This window comes from Chroicocephalus ridibundus, chromosome 2 (assembly GCF_963924245.1).
Source record: "Chroicocephalus ridibundus chromosome 2, bChrRid1.1, whole genome shotgun sequence".
Classification (NCBI taxonomy): Eukaryota; Metazoa; Chordata; class Aves; order Charadriiformes; family Laridae; genus Chroicocephalus; species Chroicocephalus ridibundus.
In genome coordinates this window covers 105694894-105715412 of record NC_086285.1, presented here as the reverse complement: position 1 = coordinate 105715412, position 20519 = coordinate 105694894, and the positions used below count along the sequence as shown (strand labels likewise).

At 45.9% G+C, this 20519-nt stretch overlaps 2 protein-coding genes across 5 annotated transcripts in view; one reads left to right on the top strand and one right to left on the bottom strand.

The window, feature by feature from the left end:
- The window catches only part of PTGR3 (prostaglandin reductase 3), a 33943-nt gene extending 17063 nt beyond the window's left edge, over positions 1–16880 (bottom strand). For 3 of the 4 annotated variants that reach the window (XR_010069989.1, XR_010069990.1, XR_010069988.1), the window contains exons 1-2: positions 15839–15975; positions 2114–2258 (exon numbers count right to left, since the gene is read on the bottom strand). Coding sequence is in view for 1 of the 4 variants with exons in the window: in XM_063326421.1 (XP_063182491.1) it covers positions 8657–9581; positions 15839–16149 (1236 nt within the window). In the remaining 3 variants the exon portion in view is untranslated. Of the gene's footprint in view, positions 1–2113; positions 2259–7824; positions 9582–15838 lie in introns of those variants that run through there. The other variant, XM_063326421.1, reaches the window with a different exon arrangement.
- A 1320-nt stretch (positions 16881–18200) lies between these two features.
- Positions 18201–20519, top strand: part of TSHZ1 (teashirt zinc finger homeobox 1) — a 55812-nt gene continuing 53493 nt past the window's right edge. The window contains exon 1 of the mRNA XM_063326420.1: positions 18201–19926. Within this exon, the coding sequence (XP_063182490.1) occupies positions 19887–19926 (40 nt within the window). The 5' untranslated portion in view covers positions 18201–19886. The remainder of the gene's footprint in view (positions 19927–20519) is intronic.

The following is a 20519-nucleotide window of genomic DNA, read 5'->3' as shown; positions in this document are numbered from 1 at the left end:
TTTGTGGGAAACGAGGAATATTGAATATTTGGCTCCTTCCTCTTTGCACCATGACATGTATTTTGTGACTGCTGAACATGTCCGCTTTTTGCAAACAAGAAAGGAAGAAATGCAACAGAAGTAGCTTCATCACATTAAACTGCATTAACAAATAGAATGAAAGACACTGCAAATGAAATCATGCAGGTGGAAAGAGTCCTTGGTGGTTTGGTTCCCCCCCCCATCTCACTAGCATAAACAGATCTTGTATATTGAAAACAAAAGCAGTGCCTCTTTCTGTGGTAAAATGGAAACTGTATATATTTGCCATAAATCTACTCAAATTTTGTTGCAGAGCCTATAGGCAAAACTCCATGTACTTTGTTAGGTTTAGGCATGTTATAAGACAAGGATAACTGAACTTCCCCCTGCCAAGGGAGAGAAAAGCCTGAAACACTTCCAGCAGCCTCCTCTCTATGATTATTTCACTTCTTTTTTTTTTTTTTTTTTTTTTTTTTTCTGGGAGTAGAAAGGAGGGTAGAGAGAAAGAGGGAGAAGGTAAGGGAGGAATAGCTATCAAGTAACTCAGGATTTTGGAGGTAGAGGAGAACTGTTTATTAAACTAGGGTGGATGACAATCTGTCCCTCACACTTGAATTCATTTCGAGAAGATCTGAGAAGGGGAGGGTTGCCTTTTTAGCAGTTTCCCTTGAGCAGGGCTCCCTTTGCCACCACCCGTCATCTGGGAGCTGCCGCTATTACCACCACAGCTCTTACAACTTCGGCGACTGCGAACACACTGCATTTCCCAAGACTTTGGGAGTTATCTGGAGGCCCTGGGAAATCTCACTACGATTTGAGGTTAGGCAGGTCTGTGTTAGAACCGCTTTTTTCCAGCAGGACGAACACGCACACAGACAGAGAAATAAGAGCCACGTTCTCCTCAGAGATGGTTTTCACACTGATTTCAAGAGCGTTATTTTTGTTCCTCATTTACATTCCCAGGAGAGGAAACTGACTCAATATCTCTCTTATTTGTAGGCACTTGTGATAGCAGATTGAGGTTTCCCAGCTCAGTAAGAAGTCAAATGATCCAATAACTGACTCTGCATCTCGATTACTGAGAGTACAGGAAAAATAACATACTTTATCCACTTCCTTCTGGCTACTCTTGCCACACCCTGTGCAGGGAAGAAAGGTAGATTTCGCTGCCTGTATGCAGGGGTTATTTTGAAAGTAACGCAACCCGAGGAGAACCCCCTCATTAGGGCTTCAATGAGGGATTACACATAGGTGTCAAGGGGCAAATAAGCCAGACGTTTTCAGTGTTATCCTTGTTTAACATTATGAAATGGCTTTCAAAACTCTGGATGCAAATAAAACTTTCTGATGGGCTGCCAGAAACAGTCATGCCAATAATGCCATGCCAACATGAATGAAGTCGGAGTATTTTCCTTTGTAGGGATCAGACGTGCCACACAATGCATTTCTGTGGAGTTCTCTTTCTTGGGAGGTTGAAATCACTTGGCTTGCGGCCTCGTGCCTCCCAGCTCACCTGAGGCATGCTGTAATCAGCCGAACCGCACTGCATGTCATGTCTTACTGCTCCCAGAAAATATACAAATTTCCTTTCCTTCTATTCCCTTTGTGAATTAGCCCCTTAGGGGTACGGTTTTTAAGACAGCACGCGAGAAGCCTGTGCACCGATCCTCGTAACGCATAACGAGATTTGTGTGCCTGCCTACTTCCTCCGAAAATGAACTCTAGAACAGCAAAAGTCACTCAGTCTGGCACTCGCTTGGTCCTTTTGACCTCCCTCTTGTGACGGAAGATAAAGACTTCCTCCTCCTTCTCTTACAGAAGGCCCGGAGGGTATGTTTGTATGATGTGCTGTCTGGTCCTGCAGAAAACCGAGACGTTTCTGGAGGTTTTCAGTGTCCTCAGCTCCAGTTCTGAAGAAAGATAAGGCTGTTTGACACTTCACAGGGTAAACCTGGCCTAAGAGTGCAGGTGCAATGAGACCACACATCCTGTGACAGAAGGCTTGAATGTAAAGTTTTTGCTTCAAAATGACATCAGAAAGCACTGTAAGTCCAGGAGAGCTAAGTGCTTCTGACAAGTACAAAGTTCTCACCTGCAGAATAGGTGCCAAGAACTCATGCTCTTTCCAAGCCCTTATTTGTTGCCATAGCACTGTGCAGGATTTAGTAACGTTTCCCAGTGAAAGCTCCCCTATGCAGAACCACGTAAGCTTCTCGTGCCCAGCCTGTTTGTAAGACCTACAAAAAAGCAAAGGAGAGAGAGAACGAGCCATAAACTACCACCAAAACTTCTGGGCTGCTCTGGATTGCGGGAAGGTTCCTTGCAGTCTGCCAGGATCCGTGCTGAGCGCCTGGGGAGCTGAAAGTTGCCATTGTCCAGTGATGGGGGCTTTCCTTGGAGGAGGCTCTGCTGGAGGCGCAGCAGAGACTTACAACTTGCCTTGAACCAGCATCACTAAAATGCCCCTTATAACCGGCATCAAATTGCAGGGATGTCAAAACCCATCCTGCCCTATAACCTAAGTAAAGTATGTGAGTTTAAGGGGGGGGAGATATACATTGGAAAGTATAACTGAGATCAAGGCATTGTGTGCCTATGCCGTGTACGCAGAATTTTGTTGTAACTCCCTGAGAAGCAGCAGGCCATACCTGACAGCTTTTTATTTTTTGCCTTGGGCCTGGTCTACACGTACTTTTGCACTAGTAAAAACCACAGCTAGCGCAGCAAGCATTTAGCCCCTCTAATGTTACATTTTCATCTGGTCTAATAAGGCCCAGCTTTCATTTATGTGTGTATCTGTGCTTGTGAGAGGCAGGAAGAACACACCAGCTGGGGAGGGAAAAAAAAAAGAAAAGAAAAAAAAGAAAAGATTCCTGAGTACCTACCCAAGGAGTTAATGCAACGGGGTATATGTGAAGGGGTTAAAACACTACACAGGTACAGATCCTGTGGCAATTACAAATGTTATTGAAATAAAAACCAGAAACAGGAAGCCAAAAAACAGGTCCCTAAGGCAGGCATCTGTCTTAAATGATATCATTTGTCAAGTTTCCAGCATCTTGTGGTTGTGAACACAAAAAGAAGTTCTGTGTTATACTAAGGACATTACATACTCATTAGCTGGAATGTTCCTGAAGTACATAATACAGGATTTTCATTTAATAAGAAGCAGCTACTTGCCACTGCGTTGTACATAAAATAAATTCTGGGCATGCTAATTGCCATTCAAGGATGTTCTACCTAATTCTTGACAGGTTTTTCTTCCCCTCCCCCTTTAGACTACACTGTAAAAATTATAAGCAGAATGTGTTGCTATAGTTTAAAAATCTTTTCAGAATAGTTCCTTATTTCTGAAACCTGCATGCTTGCAGTGATGAATACTGAAGGAGTTAATGCAGATATTAAAGAAAAAAAGAAAAAAAAGTTATCTACAGCAATAGTCTAGCAAGAAGGGGAGTAGCAAGAAAGCAAAATATGTATATATGTATGTATTTTAGCACAGTAACTCTTCAAGTCATCACCCCCCATCTTGAAGAATAAAGCTAACTGTAATTAATTGGTATAGTTCCTCTATCTGCACACTATTAGTGCATTAGAGTTAACTAATATATAAGCTTCCCCCTCGCTGCCCTGCCAATGACCTTAAGCTTCACATGGTAGGAAGGCCACTTGCTGGAGAATAGAAAAGTAATTTATCCACCATGATTGTTCAGCCCTGGCCCCTCTGTAAAACAGCGACTGACAATTGTGCTGTATTATGGATGGTACGTTTGTGGTACGTACAATAGTGCGCAGAGCATCAAACTCACTTCCCTGAACACTGCAGGCAGGGTTTGAAAAGTGATCCTAGAAAGAAGAGACCACTTGCTGAGAGATGGCCCTCCATTTTCAAACCTTTCTTTTCCCCCTCCAAATATCTCCTCTTTTTTCTTTGCCCCAAAGAGAGAATAATATTGTTTTCTCTGCTTAAGTAAGAGCCGTACGTAATCTTCCATTCATAAAAGTATGTCATATTTGTGGAAAAAAAAAAAAAAAAAAGGTTACTTTGCTTTTATTTTACCTGGGATTTCCCTGCTTCTTTCCCCATTTCAGGATTTAGCATATTTCCTCAAAACATAATAAATTTCAATTCTGTAGCTTAAGGGATCCATCAGTTAAAATGTTAGTCTTTCATCTTTATTACCCTCCCATTAAAATGAAAGAAACCGGGACACACTTCAGTTTAGAAGAAGCAATTTAGTTGGTAATGTCCTTACTACTCAAGTCTTTACAAAGAGAGAAAGTGCATTATTGCTTATATTTCACACATCTATCTGCATAAGAAGCAACTAAAGCTTTCAGACACATACGATGTTAAATTTAATAATATTCTTTGATTAGATTATTTTATTACAACATTTTTCCATTACCAGTCATTTCCCGTACACATTTACATTCATAAAACCTGCAGGTTTTTCTTTGTTTGTGTGCGTGTATGTGTATTCATAAAGCAAGGAAGAGATTTTCTGGTTTGCTACAGCTGTTAGTTTCGAAAAGAACAGATTAATAACTAGCCACCACGTAGGACTAGGTTTTCTTGTACACTGCACCAGTAACCCTTTGCTATAATGAGGACACAAAGAGGCTCACATCAGGCTGCTCCTCTTCTTCATAACTCAAAAGCGTCACAGTGGCAATAGCCTCTAGTGCTATTTGTCTTTAGTGCAGTTGTGACACTTCGGCATGATCCATAATTTGGCAGCTATTTACCGTGACATTTCCCTTCAGTGCAGCCATAACATTCAGTGAAGCCATTATTTGGTTCCATTTACCATATAAATTGTATTGTTGTGCATGCATGCTAGCAGCTACATTAGGTACCTGAAAATGAGTAAATCTTGTAAAATAGATACTAACAGCTATTCAGCAGAGAAATTCCTTTACTCCTCAGACAGAAGTAGGAATATATATAATATCTGCAAGCACTACTGCAAACTTTTCCTTGAGAGACTGTAATTATTTGTATTTACATGACACAGCAGTTATTCACATCCGCTTATTAAATATATACATTATACACACACACACACACACATATGCACACATAGAATACATAGCAAACTACTCCTTGCTAGAAACCTCACTTAATCCAAAAAGGTATTAGGAGATTTCAGCATAGCAATTAAGTGGGAAGCGTATCTGTAAAATGTGCTGAGGGTTGCAGGCCAGGAGAGGGTGAGTACGTGTGTCCCCGCGTGCGCGTGCGTATGCACACATGTGACAGACTCAGGAAAAAAGCCAGCTCTTCATCTACTTCTTTGTTGTTTTTCCATGGAAGCATATGTGGGTAGGAAAGGGAAATTCTGTTATTAGCCTCAGCAAACAATGCTGGATTCCTCTGTAGCAAATTCATTTAGAAAGGTAAAATTAGGATGTAGTGCTAGCAACCACATCTCAATGAGCTGCTATTATTAATAGTATTATTATTTAAATCCCTGCTCTCTACATATAGTATACTTAGTACTTCCCAGGCAAATGTATTATTATTTTTAATCATTTAAGTCCCCACTGTGCACACAGCTTTTAATACACCTTTTCTGCAAGCATATTAAGTGTATTGTTATTAATCCCTTGCTGTGACTCTACAGTATTTCTTTTCCTTGTATGTTCAATGTCCTATCATCATTTAAACCTCTCAGTGTGTGCATGCCATATACATTTTCCTATCCATCTAATATTTAAACATTATTTAAATCCGTCATAGCTTACTTATTCAAAGTCAGCCCCGCTCCCATAACTGTAAGTTTGCAGAATACACTTTTAAATAAAGAGAAGTTGGCTTTTTTTTTCCCCTTGCAAACCAAAAACTATTATGAATCTCGGCAGAAAAGCCTTATCTGTGTGTTTCAGAAATACTTTCCACCCTCTCCCCGTCGATAATGCTCTCTTTCAGAAATCTAAATGATAGAAGTTGTATCTTTAAAAACAAAAATCACTTCTTCGTGGAAGAACAATCATGCATACCCTGCGTTACCCTCTTAGCTTAACACAGGCACTTGATGGAAAGGACAAGCCCAATGGCCATAGCCCAACCCAAACACCAAAAGGGCTACGAAATTAATACACTGGCCATACAAGTTCTGCATATTTAAACTTTAATTTAAACTTTTTATTAACACTGTAATCAGTATGAAAGTGCTAAATAATAAGCCTGAAGCCAAAATTAAAACCAACAAAATGTCATATCTGAATATATATATACATATACATACATATATATATATGAACCTTCCAAAGGTTCCTCTCTTCCCTTATTTTGATCAGTGAAATTGCCCTGCAGCAGTTACATTACTCAATGTTATAAATGAAGTAACATATTAAAAAGAAAGTAAAATGCTGTATGTCCAAACAGAATTCTGTTACAAGAAGAATTTTTTACAATAAAAAAATTTGGAATTCACTGCCTTGGAAACACCTAAGTCTATTGGACTGGCAGTGATTGACACCTCTGCAAATAGGGCAGCTTGGATGGGTTTTGGCATTTCACTGCAGGAACTTAATTTTAAAAATTGTTACCCATGCAACTCTTCTGTGCATATCACAGATGTAACCAATAGTATTCTTTTTATTTTTATTTTGCCCTAGCACATCCCAAACAGTCTTTTTTTTTTTTTTTAGGATGCGTTTATTGACCAAGGGCACCGCCTTTTCTCTGAGCAAGAAAAGAAACCGTGTGCCTAGCAATAAAATAGTGAGAACTTCGAATGTTCTGATCTTGTATGGTACCTCAGTGTTTGCATCTTTCTAGCATCCAGTTGGGAGGCCAATATACCTGTCTCATTATGCAAAACACACAAAAGACCACAATATTTGTAATATTACAGGGGAAAGAGGAAGTATCTTTCTAACAGCAGATCTTGGTGAAAACAAAAATCATAGTGGTTTGATGCGCAGCTTCAGTAAAATAGAAAGGGGAAGAAAGACTCAAGCCATTCTACTTTTCCCCAAAATCCTCCAAAAGGGGACTAACACCAGTAGTCTGCCATGGCCCAAAGGAGGGACAGTTCTTTGTTGCACACAATTCTGTAGGATGCTAATGACGTATGCACTAAAAAATTACAGTAAGAATGAGCTAAATCAAAGTTAAAAATACTTTTTCTACTGCCTGTACTACTGAATAAAATGGAAGTTTTTCCTACATGTTACTTTTAAAAATGTTGTGTACAGTCAGTCCTGAACAAAGCCCCAAAATTAAGTTTACCCTGCCTTTTTCCTTCAACCCCTAGACATTATCAGTCTATCATTAAATTTATTATTAGGTGTATGATTTTAGGAAATTTCCATTTCTTCAACTGCATGCAAATGTTTAAAATTCCAAAAGATGTGGCAAAGTCGGCCTTTAAGATCTCAAACGTTTGCTATGGAAAAAAGATGTAGAGCAAGCATAGTTTAAAGTATTTTATTGTTCTGGAAAATATTACACTTCTAGCTGGAATTCCCACTGTACGTACCATTAATAATATCTATTACGTGAGGAAAAATTTTCAAAACTTTACAAAACCTTTTAACTGCACCCCTTAGATAATCTATGGCTGAGCGTTAGTACGTGTACGAGGTACTGTGACTGTCGATTTAAAATGGTCTTGCTGTTTGTAAAAGGGCTTCTGCAGAAGCAATATTCGGTAAAAGTAGAAGTAGCCGCCTGATTCTGGGAAGTCACATCAGGAATCATCAGTCAAAGAACTCTGCAACACAGAGATTACCTACAAAGAAGCTAGTCAGGAAGAACTGTATCAATATGAATAAATGCCACAATCATTTAAATAGCTTTTTTAAACTTTATTAAATCTTCAGAACATATACAGAGCCTGAACACACATGAACAGGGCTCAAAACCCCACTCCAATAATCTTGGAATACCAACTAAAGGGGAGACCTGACAGTAAAAGGTAACAGTAGCAAATCAAAGGCAAAAACATTAGATTATGTTGCAACTTGTAGTTAAAGATTTAAAATAAAATTGCACAGTTGTTTATAGTTACGAAAGACATAATTAAAAAAGTCAAGTTGCTTTTCTTAATATTACTGACTTGTCAGAATCGGAGGATAAATTTTCCCTCTGTAACCAGTCAAGGAATATTACTATGATCCATGATGCAACTGAATTATGATTATCGTGTTTATGACAAAAAATCAAGAGCATAATTTTTTCCAGAAACTTCAAGAAATTGATAGAGCAACCACAAGATATGACTCTCTACTTAGTCTTGTTCTAACAATTTTATTTTTAAATCAGGGAATCAAAATTGCTGAAAGATTTTTTTTTCCTGAGCTGAACTATATATAAAATCTTATCAAACCAGTCTGACAGACTAAATCTGCCTCTGCATCAAGACTTATTCTGTCAAGAACAATGTTCTTGTCTCACGCTAGCCTAAGCGACAGAATCAAACACAGGCCCATTAAGTCTGTGCTACAGCCACCGATTTAAGCACTTTTAAGAAAAGAAAAAAAACACCAAACTTTTTATTAACACCTTAATGCTGTTTTTTAATATAATACCCACTACTGAGCTTAAAAAAAGAAATTGTTTCTAGTAATTTTCAGGCATAAAGTGCCCATTTTCTCTCTTCTGATTTATATCATTGTTCTGTTTTTACAGCTTACTGTTGACAGAGTGAGGTAATTCAACTACAATTTTTCCAATGTTTTTTCCCATGTACATGTAATCTACAGCACGGAATACGGACTCCAAGCCAGTGAACTTGCCCTCCGGAGACATGTCTCCAAAGTCCACCTCACAAACCAGGTCTCCACTTTCATACATCTTGAGCAAGTCCTTGAGAGCCATTTTGTATTCGGAAAGGTAATGGTTCAAGAAGAAACCCCGGATGCTGGCAGACTTCTTCAATAGTTTTGCTGGCAGTAACTCTGCTTTAACGGGCTGGAGGCCAGTAGGGTTTTGGTAGCCAGTGATAAACCCAATAACTATCAGGCGCCCTTTGGTAGCCAAGGAGTTAAGAGCCAAGTCAAACATCTTTCCCCCAACAGATTCATACACTACATCCACACCTTCGGGGTAGTCCTTCCTAAGAACAGATTCAACATTTTCAGTTTTATAGTTGATCGTACGGTCACAGCCAATGGATTTCAGAAAACCACCCTTTTCATCACTGGAGCAGGTTCCAATTACATGGCATTTTGCCTTCTTTGCAAGCTGCACAGCGAACTGGCCCGTTCCTCCAGCCGCTGCTGTCACCAGAACCTTCTTGCCTTCAGACAGCTCTCCCAGCTCTTTCAAACTGATGTACGCGGTAGCGCCACTTACCATTAAAGTAAGAAACTCGGGTTTCGCAGAGGGTAGAGGAACTGCTTGTTTGGCAGGCACAACTGTGTATTCAGCAAAGGAACCTGCTTTCACGTAGGCCACAGCTTGACCCACTGTGTAATCAGCGCTAGCACTGAGTCCTAATGCTACCACATCACCGACACCTTCAAAACCTATGTCAAATGGGGGTTTAACTGATGCGTCATACCGACCAGCTGAGTAGTTTATGTCAGATGCATTAATGCCGACAAATCTAGAAGAAAACAAAAATGCATTAACGAGATGTATTCCTTACCAAGTCTTTGTCGTATGAGAAACCTGCAATTTAAATTTGTGGGATGAGTATGAGACTTTTTCTCATTATTGGTATGTTTGAGTAACGAGTACACTCCAGAGACTACTTCCATCAGACTTTTGTAGTTTACGTTCTGTTAGTCTAGAATTAAAGATAAATTTGCTAAAAGAAAAAAAAACAAACAAAAAAACAACACAACAAACAACCAAACCCCAAACCCAACTTTTATTTTCCTCAGGTCCATTTGACCAAACTAAGCAAACTAAAAATAATTCTGTAAAAGATTAAAGGATAAAAATTAATTGACCACTTTATACAAGATGTGAAAACACTGAAGAATAAAATGTGCAAAGCGGTAAATATGTTGATTCTGGCAACAAATTTACATTTTTGAATATAATAATACTGTTAATGACTAATGATCATATTAACTATCGATGTCATTTGCAAGGTCACGTTACTGTAGGCAAGTACTTTTTAATTGATGGAGTCACTACAGCAAATTTGCCTTTTGATGTAGCTAATGTCAACGTTAAAATATTTTTCTTTATATAAATTACTTGCAACACATCAAAACAACCTTGCACAGAAGGACTAAAATTATAAGACTGAGTATCAAGTCCTGCTGACCTCTAACAGGTGAAAATGGATGACAATTATTATTATTATTTTTTTAGAAAAAGAGACATTTTCACAACTTAAGCACTAGGAGATAATGCCTAAAAGAAAGTTATGACCTAGCTTAAATGAAAATAATATTTTAGTAACGCTTTCTTTTTAAAAACCGTAACAGTATCTCTCTATACAGGCAAGGGAAGAGAGACTGGGGAAGATTCTGTTAACTGGAAAATGTAAAAAAGAAACAGATGTAACAGAAAACACCAGGACTGTTACTACATGTGGAAGTGACAACCTGAAAGGTGTCCTTGATACCATGCAAAAGCTGGAGAAGTATGCAAACAGCGTACTTTCAATCGTTGCAGTTAGCAATAGGCTCAAATCATACGTGTGTGTAGTTTTAAATTGCTTGCACGCAGAGCAAGGAGAGCTAAAACCGGTTTGCTCATGGTGATTTCCTTCATTCTTTATAGCATGGGGAGCCTCAAACTTTCACCAACGTAACGGGTTATATATAAAAAGACACGTATGCATAAACATATCCATGCATACAATAGTTGAAAGTGACTGCTGCTCTTGTTAATTTTGCCTTTAATTCACGGCTCAGCCGCAACAAAAAATAACGCCGACGTCTTGTCCGTAGGTACAAAAAATCCCCTATTACCCCGCTTTAAGGTAACTCCCAGACAGTACTGCTAAAAAGATGTATAAAATTTGGTAGCGGAGCAGCAGCTTCCGAGGCAAACCGTGTCCCTCGGGCGCCAGGGAGCAGGGCTGGGAGCACGGAGGCGAGTCGTGCCGGCGCTGCACTAGCCTCCTCCCGCTTTTACACCCCAACTTCTGCCGACGGGAGCCGTAAGGGTGAGAGGCCGGCGGGAAGCCGTGCTCGCCCCCTGCCCGGTCTCATCCTTTTGCCCAAGTGGGGGCCCTCGGCAGCCGTCAGGCCGGCCCCCGGGCGCTCACTCGGCCCCCGGCCCCAACCCGAAAGGCAGGTCCTGGCTCCCTGCTGGGCTGAGCCTCCCTCCTCCTCCGGCTACCGGCGCACATCTGCTTTCGCCCGATGCGGAGCAGCCGTGCCCTTGGCTGGGGCAGTGCACCCTGGAGAAGGCTGGAGGCGGGGGAAGAGCACTGGGAATAGTAACGAGCCCCCGTCTCCCTCCCTCTAGGAGTTTCCCCCTCTCCTCAGCGCTGCACTGCAGCCGGGAGGGAGAGCACAAAGGCAGGTAAATAACCGGCCGAGGACAAAAAAAAACCAAAACAACTTTTCGTGCGGGGAAGAGGCCAGTCGTGCGGCGGTGCCGAGCGGGACTCCGGCACACGCACCGCTGCTTTTGTTCCGCGGCCGGAGAAGACGCAAAAAAAATCCTTCCCCGCCCGGGCCGCACCGCAACTTCTCCGTGCGGCTGCGGGGCGCACAGGTTGGTGCTGCCCAGCCGCCTCCCCGCCGCGCCGGCCGAGCTGCGGGGACTTCCGCGGGGCTGGAGCGGCCGGGCGCCGGCGGGGGGATGCGGGGGGCTCCCGGGGCACCGGGCCCCGGCGCTGCCCGCCAACGGGCGGAGCTCTGCGGCGGGAGAGGGTCCGTCGGGCCGGGCAGCCCTGCCCGCCGCTCGGCGCTGGGGCGGACAAAGCCGCCTGCGGTGCCCCGCTGAGCGGGGGGCTCGTCCCCGCCGCCCCCCCGCACACACACGGACACGGGTGCACAAGCACCCGCTCCCTCCCCGTCCCTGCGGGGCTGCTGAGCCACGGGAAACGATTCTCCCCGGGCTCCTGGGCTCATCATTATTAATCAATACAGCCTGCCGTCCAGCCCTCCCCCCCGAATTTTTTTTTTAAACTCCCTTTTTATTGTGTGCAAACTCAAAACTCCTGTTCGCATTGTACCGGCTCCTTTTTTTTTTTTTTTTTTAAGGTTCCTTATTCTCTTAGATTTCTCACACATTAAAACGATCGTACACAGCGTCTGGATAAAAACATGTTGTCGAATTTGCCTTGTCATTCCAGCTGACAGAACGGAGGTGGCAGGATGTGCCCACAGTTTCTTAGATTATTTTGCTTTTAAAAGTAGGAATAAGTACGATTTACAAGTTGAAGATCTAGATTACTAACTTCTGAAACTGGAAAAATGAGAGCACGGAAGTAACAATTACTTGGGGTGCTGGTGGATTTTAAGACCTTCCAGGTCTTTTATATTGTCTTGTTTTACTTTTTCACTTAAAATGTATCATTTAATCTAGCAGTTTCTATTAAGGCTTGCTCCTCCAATATTTCAAGATGTAAACCTGAAGGGGGAAAAAAAAAAGCTAGAGACTGGCTTTTCCCAAAATAATTACGCACATTGAGTCACCCGTTTTATTTATACTCAACAGTGTTGAACCCCCTCGTATTGTTTGTTACAGAAAACAGGAGGACACCGCCGAGGGGAGGAAATGCTGCTTTTCGTACCACAACAAAGCGTGAGACACTGAAAACCAGCACCACAGCCTTAAACACAGACAAAACAAAGTCATCCAAACCAGTACTATGTAAGAAAAACATTATTTAGACCAAACACTCAGCAGGAACACTCTTCCACTTTTCCCACTGTGATCCATTAGTCCCTTGGTTCAAAAACTTTCTCAACCCACCTTACTCCCTTTTCTAAAAACTTTTTTCCCATCTTCCAGCCCAATAGTAAATCGTTACAGGTATTTTAGAAATGAAACGTGTCACTTCCTCAAGAAAATCTCGAAAATTCCCCAACAACTTTAAGAAGGACCAAAGCTCCACAGCCTTTGGGTCCTTATGCTGCAAAAAAACGGAGGAACCTTGCCCCCCCCCCCCCCGCCCCCCAACAGGACAGACAGACACACGAAGCTTAAATGGCTTCGTTAAGGATTTTTTAATTCATCTTTTCCCCTCCTCCTCTTCTCCTACACAGAATCGAAGCAAAAAAAAATGCTTTAAATCGATTTCTAATTTTGAAGAATTTCTGAATAAAGGATGGATTTTTTTTTCTTTAAAAAAAGGAGAAATAAGGCTTGCTGGCTTAGTTCTCTAAAGGAGAAGAAAGAGGGGAAGAAAGTTCCCCCCTAACTGCATCTTATTTTAAAATATCTATCCATACAGGAACTCAGCACATTTTAATTTCCCATTCCCCTAAATCCAAAACCAGATTTTATTGTGGTGGATGAGGATTGTTTTGCACAAAAAGCTCAAAGCAATTAATACTATTCATGGGCGTGACTGGGACTAAAATGAACAAATCCACAAATGCACTCTTGGAACTCAAGTCCTTTATTGTTTTAATTGTATGTTTCTACCTATTAGAAAATGTATAGTTATATTTAGGGCTTGTATTTTAAAAAATCTGAATAAAGCCAGGGACTCATCTTTTCGGGATGGGAAAATGCTTCCCCAGAGTGACAAGAGCGGGGGAAACATTCAGAACTCGCTTCCTGCTGCAGCTTGTATGAAGAGAATGTTTTTCAGTAACGTGATCCTGGGTATTCTGTGATATTCCCCAGAAAATAATAATAAATAGAGAGGAAATGCCACAGAACCCCAAATAATACAAACCGTATAAACTCTAAATCTAGACTTCATCACTCACCTATCCCTCCCCTCCACCCCTACTCGTGCGTGTGTGGCTGTATAGGAACATGTGTGTAATAGGCTGATGTGTTAAAACCCAGTAATTGCCTGCCTCAATCTGTGGAGCAGCTCCTGCCTTTAGTCTGGTACAAGCTCTGCGCCTCAGCCCTTTTACCATGAGGTGTGCACATCCCCCTAGCACCCAGGGAGCCCACCCAGCAAAGGAAGGGAGGAGAGGGAGAAAGGAAGAGAAAGGAAGAGTTACACGGGAAGCCGTATAAAAAAAAAAAAAAAAGAAAGAATAAATTTTAAAAATTCACGGGGTGGGGGGGAGGGTGAGAAAGACTCCAAGTGCGTGTGTGTGGGGGAGGGGATTTGAGAAACAGGGATGTCGCTCTGCCTTGCACTACCCGAGTAGACTTGCTACTTGTATCTCAAGTCTTTCGACCTCTTCAACGGAAAGGAATTTAACTCCAGCCTGATGGCTGTTTCATGGTCATTAGTGAATACAGCAACACAATGTTTTAGACTTTGAGGTTTGGAGGGAATGTTGGTCTCAGAAATCCTAGTGGGAGATGTCAGCATCGGATTAAAGTGCCACAGAAGCTTTCTCATCAGCTTCTGGAAGACTGCCCGTTCTTCTTTCTCCTTACCCCTTCTCTACTATGTATTTATGTGTTACATATGGACGCACACTACGGATTACACATACACACACCCATAGTCACACACTGTCTTAATAGAACTTCCATCACTGTTCTCAAGCCAACTTAGTGTTTCTTAACATCTTTATGCTCCAACGGAGAGCATAGCAAACTATGTGTTACTACGATTTCCTTGCTTGACAAGAACCTGAGAGTGCTGCTCTCTTCTGTGCCAGCCAGGCAGCCTGCTCCAAAGTTCCCAGAGTTTCAGCTTCCCCTCGTGGGCAGAGAAACCTCTGAAGTTTAAAAGGCTCACTTTTAGCTTAAGGAACGACAACACCTAGGAAGGAGCCACCGAGACCAAACAGGTTTATGGAGACAGCTGGGGCGGAGGCACGTTTTGTCCTCAGAGTCTTCATTTCATGGCGAGCTGGTCACCGCGCCGGACGCGCAGTCCTAGCGCCGGCGCAGGATTTACGGCGTATTATGTTAAGCAAAATGTCACCTCCTCACTCTCCGCCCGACCCGGCTCCGTTCTAAAAACAGCCAACAACTGCGGGCTCGCGTCCTGCCCAGCGAGGCCGAGGCCGGGCCGGGCCGGGCCCGCTGCCCTGCCCCCTCCCCTCCCCGCCGTCCGCTTTTGGCGCGCAGAGGCGGGGGTGGTGGCGCGGCTGGCAGGGCGGCGGGCCCCGGCCCTCTGCCTGCCCGGTGAGTCACGGCGGGCGGAGGGTTAGTGGCGGGCGGGACACGCCGGGGAGGAGGGGGAGGAGAAAGGCGTGCGGGGCAGCGTACGCGGGGTCGCAGAGAGGAGAGCGGCTGGCGGGGGCTCGCAGGGACATCACGATGGCGGGGGCAGACGGCTGTAGGTCACAGCGTCCCTGAGGGAGTCGTGTGGGTACGATGGGGACACGCTCACGCCCCGGGGGTTGCCTGCGCGTAACGGGACCGAGGAGGGACTCGCAAGGGCTTCCCGGCGTCTCTCACTCCCTCCTCGGCGATCACTGAGCGTAAAACTTGCCCCTTCCCCGCCTCGGCACGGGGGGGACCCTGAAGTGTTCCTCCTCCTTCGGGCCGGCCTACGCCAGGAGCAGCACACCCCCCCCTCCCAGACACACACCCCCGCCAGGAAAAGAGGAGGAGGAAGTGTCACCCAAGTGTCACCCCCACACACGGGGATGGGGCGACCGGACTGTAGCACCAGCCGTTCCAAACAACAAACAACAACAAACAACAATAAAATTAAATTAACAGTCGCCAGATGGCAGCTGGTACAACTTTGGAGCCGGTCTCCAAAGTGAGGGAGGACGTGTGAGGGAGCAGGCCACAAGGTGCGAGCAGCCGCAGGGACCGGGGCTGGGTCGCGGGGGGGTGCCGGGCGCTCACCTGTTCCTGACAAGGAGGTCTCCGTCTCCCGGCAGCGGCACGGGCGAGTCCTGCCGCAGGGTAACCGCTTCCCTGAAGTTTTGGCTCAGCTTGGTCACCACCAGCTTCTTCATGGAGCTGGGGATGGACGAGCCCTGGAAATCCAGAAAGTGACGGGAGTAGGACATGTCCAGGATGGGCCGCGGCCGGCTGCCACCGAAGTAGGACCAGGCTGGACCCGCCGCGGCGCAGGAGGGCTGCGGCCGCCGCCGCGACCAGCACCGCCGTGCCAGGCAGCTCAGCAAAGCCACTCTTTTTGCGCTAAAACTCATGCCCTGCCTCGGCTCTCCGCTCTCCCAACCCCCGCCCCTCCTTCAGGAGAGCTCCAGCTGGGGGGGTTCTCCAGGCGGCTCGCAGGACCCGGCGGCAGAAACTGTCCGCACGCCAGCTATTTGTGTATGTAAATAAAAGCCCCGTGCGGCGAGCCGCAAGCCTGGCTCCCACCTCCCCACCCGGGCCGGCCCCTCCGCCGCACGGAAACGCCGCCAGACGAGCAGCGGCAAAGATGGTTCCCCGGCAGCCGGTCGTCTTCTGCGTTACCGGGGAGCGGCGCCGGCCCTCTCCGTCGGCCGCCCGCCCGCCCCTGCCAGCGGCTGCGCCTGACCCGCTTCACCACACACACCCCCCCCGCTCCCCGCCGGCGGGCACTGCCTGCCGCCGCGCCTCAAGGACGGCAACCGGGGCCTCTTTCTGTTAGGGGAGGCTGGATTTTTTTCCTAAAGGTTGCTTTTAATTTGCACGCTGCCTCTGACTAAGGGATTTAAGAAACAGGAGAGAGAGAGAGAAACGCCTCGGATCCCCGCCACCCCCGTTCTTTAGTTCACAAAAAGAGGTTATCTTTCTACCAAAAAAAAAAAAAAAGTAGAAAGAAAGCACGATAAATTATCAGATCGATAAAGGTTAAGAGGAGTGGAGAAAAGTTGCAGCGGATCTTCTCGTGTTGTTATTAGCCCCCCTCCTCCGCCGCCGCCGCCGCGGAGCCGCTGCCCGCCGGGGGGAAGGCTCCGCCCCTTCCGTGCGAAACATTCACTTCCCTCGCAAGGTGGTACGAATCAACCCCGAGCCGTTAGCCGCCGCGCGCGGGCGCCGGGGGGGGCGCGCGCGCGGCGGCCGTTGCGGCCGTTGCTGAGGCGCGGGCTGTCAGGCGCGGTGCGGTGCGGGGACTGAGGAAGGCCGAGCTCTTCTCGCCGCCGGGAGAGAGCGGTGGAGGCGGCGGCGGGGTGCCCCCTCCGGCGGGCGGCACCCCCTCCGGCCAGGAGGGGACGGTTAACGGGCTGCTGTCAGTCAGTCAGTCAGTGTGGGTCGCCGGGGTTTCTCCCCGTTATCTGTCAGGAAAACCTTTTATTTATTTATTTATTTATTTTCCTTTCTCAAAAAAAAAAAAAATCACCTCTCGCTGTGGAGAGGGGAACCTGCGCAGGAAACCCAACTGGGTCAAGGGACCCAAGTAAATGTTGTGATAAGAGCCGCCAATCCCAACTTGGTACAACTGCGGGGCGGGCGGGCGGGCGGGCGGGAGGGAGGGGATGTAATAGAGATGTTGCACCGATGTCGGAGGAGCCCACGTGTAATTCCTCGAATTAACTCCATCCTACCAGGATAAACAGCTCATTGCTTAATTGTGCGGTATTAATAATTAAAAAAAAAATAAAATAAAAGACTACATCCCCTCTGCCCGAAAGAGAGCAAAATTGCAGTTCCGAGTGTTTTCCTTCAGGAATCAGCTGGGTGGTTTTTATTTGCTTTCTTGACTTAAAAAAAGAAAGGGAAGAACCCTTCTGTTCTTGCAGTTAACATTATATAAATCCCCAGACGCATACTGTGCAAAATCTATTAGCAGCATGTTTCATATGCTGCAGTTCTTGCTCTGCAATCTGTTGGTATTTTAAAGTAAGGGTGAACTGTAATCTCCCACAAATCATTTTTAATTCAATGCCGGTTAAACGTGTGCCACGGTGAGGTATCATCTGCCTTTTTCTTTTTTTTGTGTTGTGTGGTTTGGTTTTTTGGTGTTGGTTTTTTTTTTTTTTTAAGTTTGCTGGAACAAGACCTCTGCTCAAGTTAAATCAGCACATGCGTCTTGCACAGCACTTTAGCAAGTGGATTATAATAACAGCCCCCTCAACGCGTGTCTCACATGAGGAATCTTTTTTATGCCGCGCTGTATTAAGACTTCTTTTTTTGTCATATTGTTTAGCTCTGGGAAAGGAAGGGGGGGGGGGAGTTGGTGGAAAAAAAAAATGAAAACAAAGCAATTAAAAAGATTGACAGGTATGGGTTTGTGTGAGACCTATTTGTAATTGTCAGGGTGACGTGGGCAAGAGGAGGAGGAGTAACAAACTGAAGCAGGAAAAGCAGCTCGATGTGTCTGTCTATCAGTTGAGACTGTCTGAGAGCCCTGGGATCCGAATGTGTGTTATATTTCAGTGAAAAGAGAAGAGAGGGAGAGTGGATCTCTTTCTCTCCCAGGAGTTTAGGGGGGGGGACAGTTCACGTTAATCTCTCCCACTCAGTGAATGTCTCTTCTTCCTCCCCCCCCTCCCTCTTTGCACACACTCTCCGGGGTTTTTTTCTTGCTTTTGGCAAATTTTTGTGTGTGTGTGTTGTTTTTTGGTGTTTTTTTTTTTTCTTCTTCTGTTGCAGATCAAGATCAGCCAAAAAAAAAAAATATCCATGATAAAAAAACGTGTTTGCATGATATTTAGTATCAGAAGAAGCTTCGATTTGTTGGAGGAAAAAAAAAAAGAGAGCAAGAGAGAAAAGTAGTCCTCTCCGGTGGTGACACTGTTTGATCTGTGACTGTTTGGAAGGTGGAGGAGTGACTGACATTTCCCATCCGGTGTATATGTATGTATGGGGGCTTTACTCCTTTTTATTATTTGCTTTCTTGCTCTTAGACTAAGTGCTGGGAGGAGAAGGAGAGACTGGATCGACCTCGGGTTTTTTTGCACAATGAACAAACTATTATCAACGCAATAAAAAAAAAAAAAACCAAAACCAAACAAACCAACCAAACAAACAAAAAAAACCCCAACAACAACAACAACAGCAACAACAACACACAAATCCACGAGCCTGAAACAAGCCAGCCAGCGAGCGAGCGAGAAAAGTTGCGCTTTGAGACTCTTTGATCTCGGAGAAAGCCTGAGAGGGGGGGAGTGACTGAATTTACCGTCTCATCGCCGCCGCTTTGCTCGGCTCTCCACCGCCAAGAAGGAGGAGAAGACGAAGAAGTGATTAAGGAAAGGAGGGGGAGAAGGGGAGAGAGGAAAAGGAGGAGAAAGAAAAGGAGGAAAAAAAAAGGAACGAAAGAATGATAATGGATTTGGGCTACAGATTGAACTGATCAAATCTTATTTATTTTGCACATCTCCACTGGCATCTTCCCTGCTGCTGCTGCTGCCGAGAGGACTGAAGAGCTTTGTCTTATAAGGAACTTAAAAGAGAAAGAGAGAGAGCGAGAGAGAGTGTGTGAGAGAGAGAGGGAGGAAAATTAACCTTGTAAATGAAAACATTTCCTAAGCAAGTTTTTGGAGTGGCGGCGGAAATTGGCATCCCTGTCACCAGCCCGTGGCTTGCCTCATCCCACACCCCGCCGTCCCCCCCGCCCCGCGCACCCCGCTCGCCGCGCCGGGAGCTGACCCGGGGGGGGGACCCGGACCGGGCGAGCGGAGAACCCGACCAAACTTTTTCTCCTTCCTCCCCCCCCCTCCTCCTTCCTCCTCCTCTCCCTCTCTCCCATTCCTCCCCACCCTCCCTCTCGCTCTTCCTAGGCGGAATTAGAAGTTGAATCCGCTTTCTTTTCTCCTTCCTCCCCCTCCCTCCCTCCTTCCCTCCTTCCTCCCCCCCCTCCCCTTATTTTATTTTTTTTTTTTATTTGTGTGTGTGTGTGTGCGCGCGGGTGTGTGTGTTTGTTTCTGCATGAAAAGAGGGGGATCGGAAGAGGAGTCCTGCGCGGAAACTCTGCTGCTGCGGCGGCGGCGGGCGGCGAGGCGGCGGCGGCGGCAGCATGCCGCGGAGAAAGCAGCAGGCACCCCGGCGCTCGGCAGGTAACACCCTCCGCCTCCCCGCGCCGGCCCTCGCTGCCGGCGGAGGGGTGCTGCGGGCACGGCAGGGGAGGGGTTAACCCGCCGGGAAGCATTGCCGCGGGGGGAGCGGTTTTTCTCCAGCCCCGCTGCAGATTTAAACACCCCGGGTGGCTGCCTCCGGGGGTTTGGGGTTTGGGGCGGGGGGGGGGGGGAGTGGGGGGGGCGGCGGAGCAAAGGCGGGGTGGGGGGGGAGCAGCACCTTGGTGGGGAAGAGACAGGGGCTGTAGTTTGTACTTCTTTGTACGCGGGAGCTGGAGGGATCGGCGTAGTTCCTGAGGTGTGTCACGCCGAGCCTGTCAGCCTCCATCCTCCCCGCCGTTGCCAACACGTTTAAAACTAGAAACTTCATTTTGTTGCAGTCCTGTAACCTCCGCATGCGGTTCCGCGTGTGCGAGGGTGCGTGTGCGCGGTGCCCAGGGCAGCGCTGGGGAGGGGAGGGAGCTCCGCTGTGCCAGGGCAGGGATGGTCTGCTTCAAAAGTGTGTCAGACCGTATCCAGGCTGAACCTGACACTCGCGAAACAAAAGTCAACAAAATGGGACACAACGAGGCATC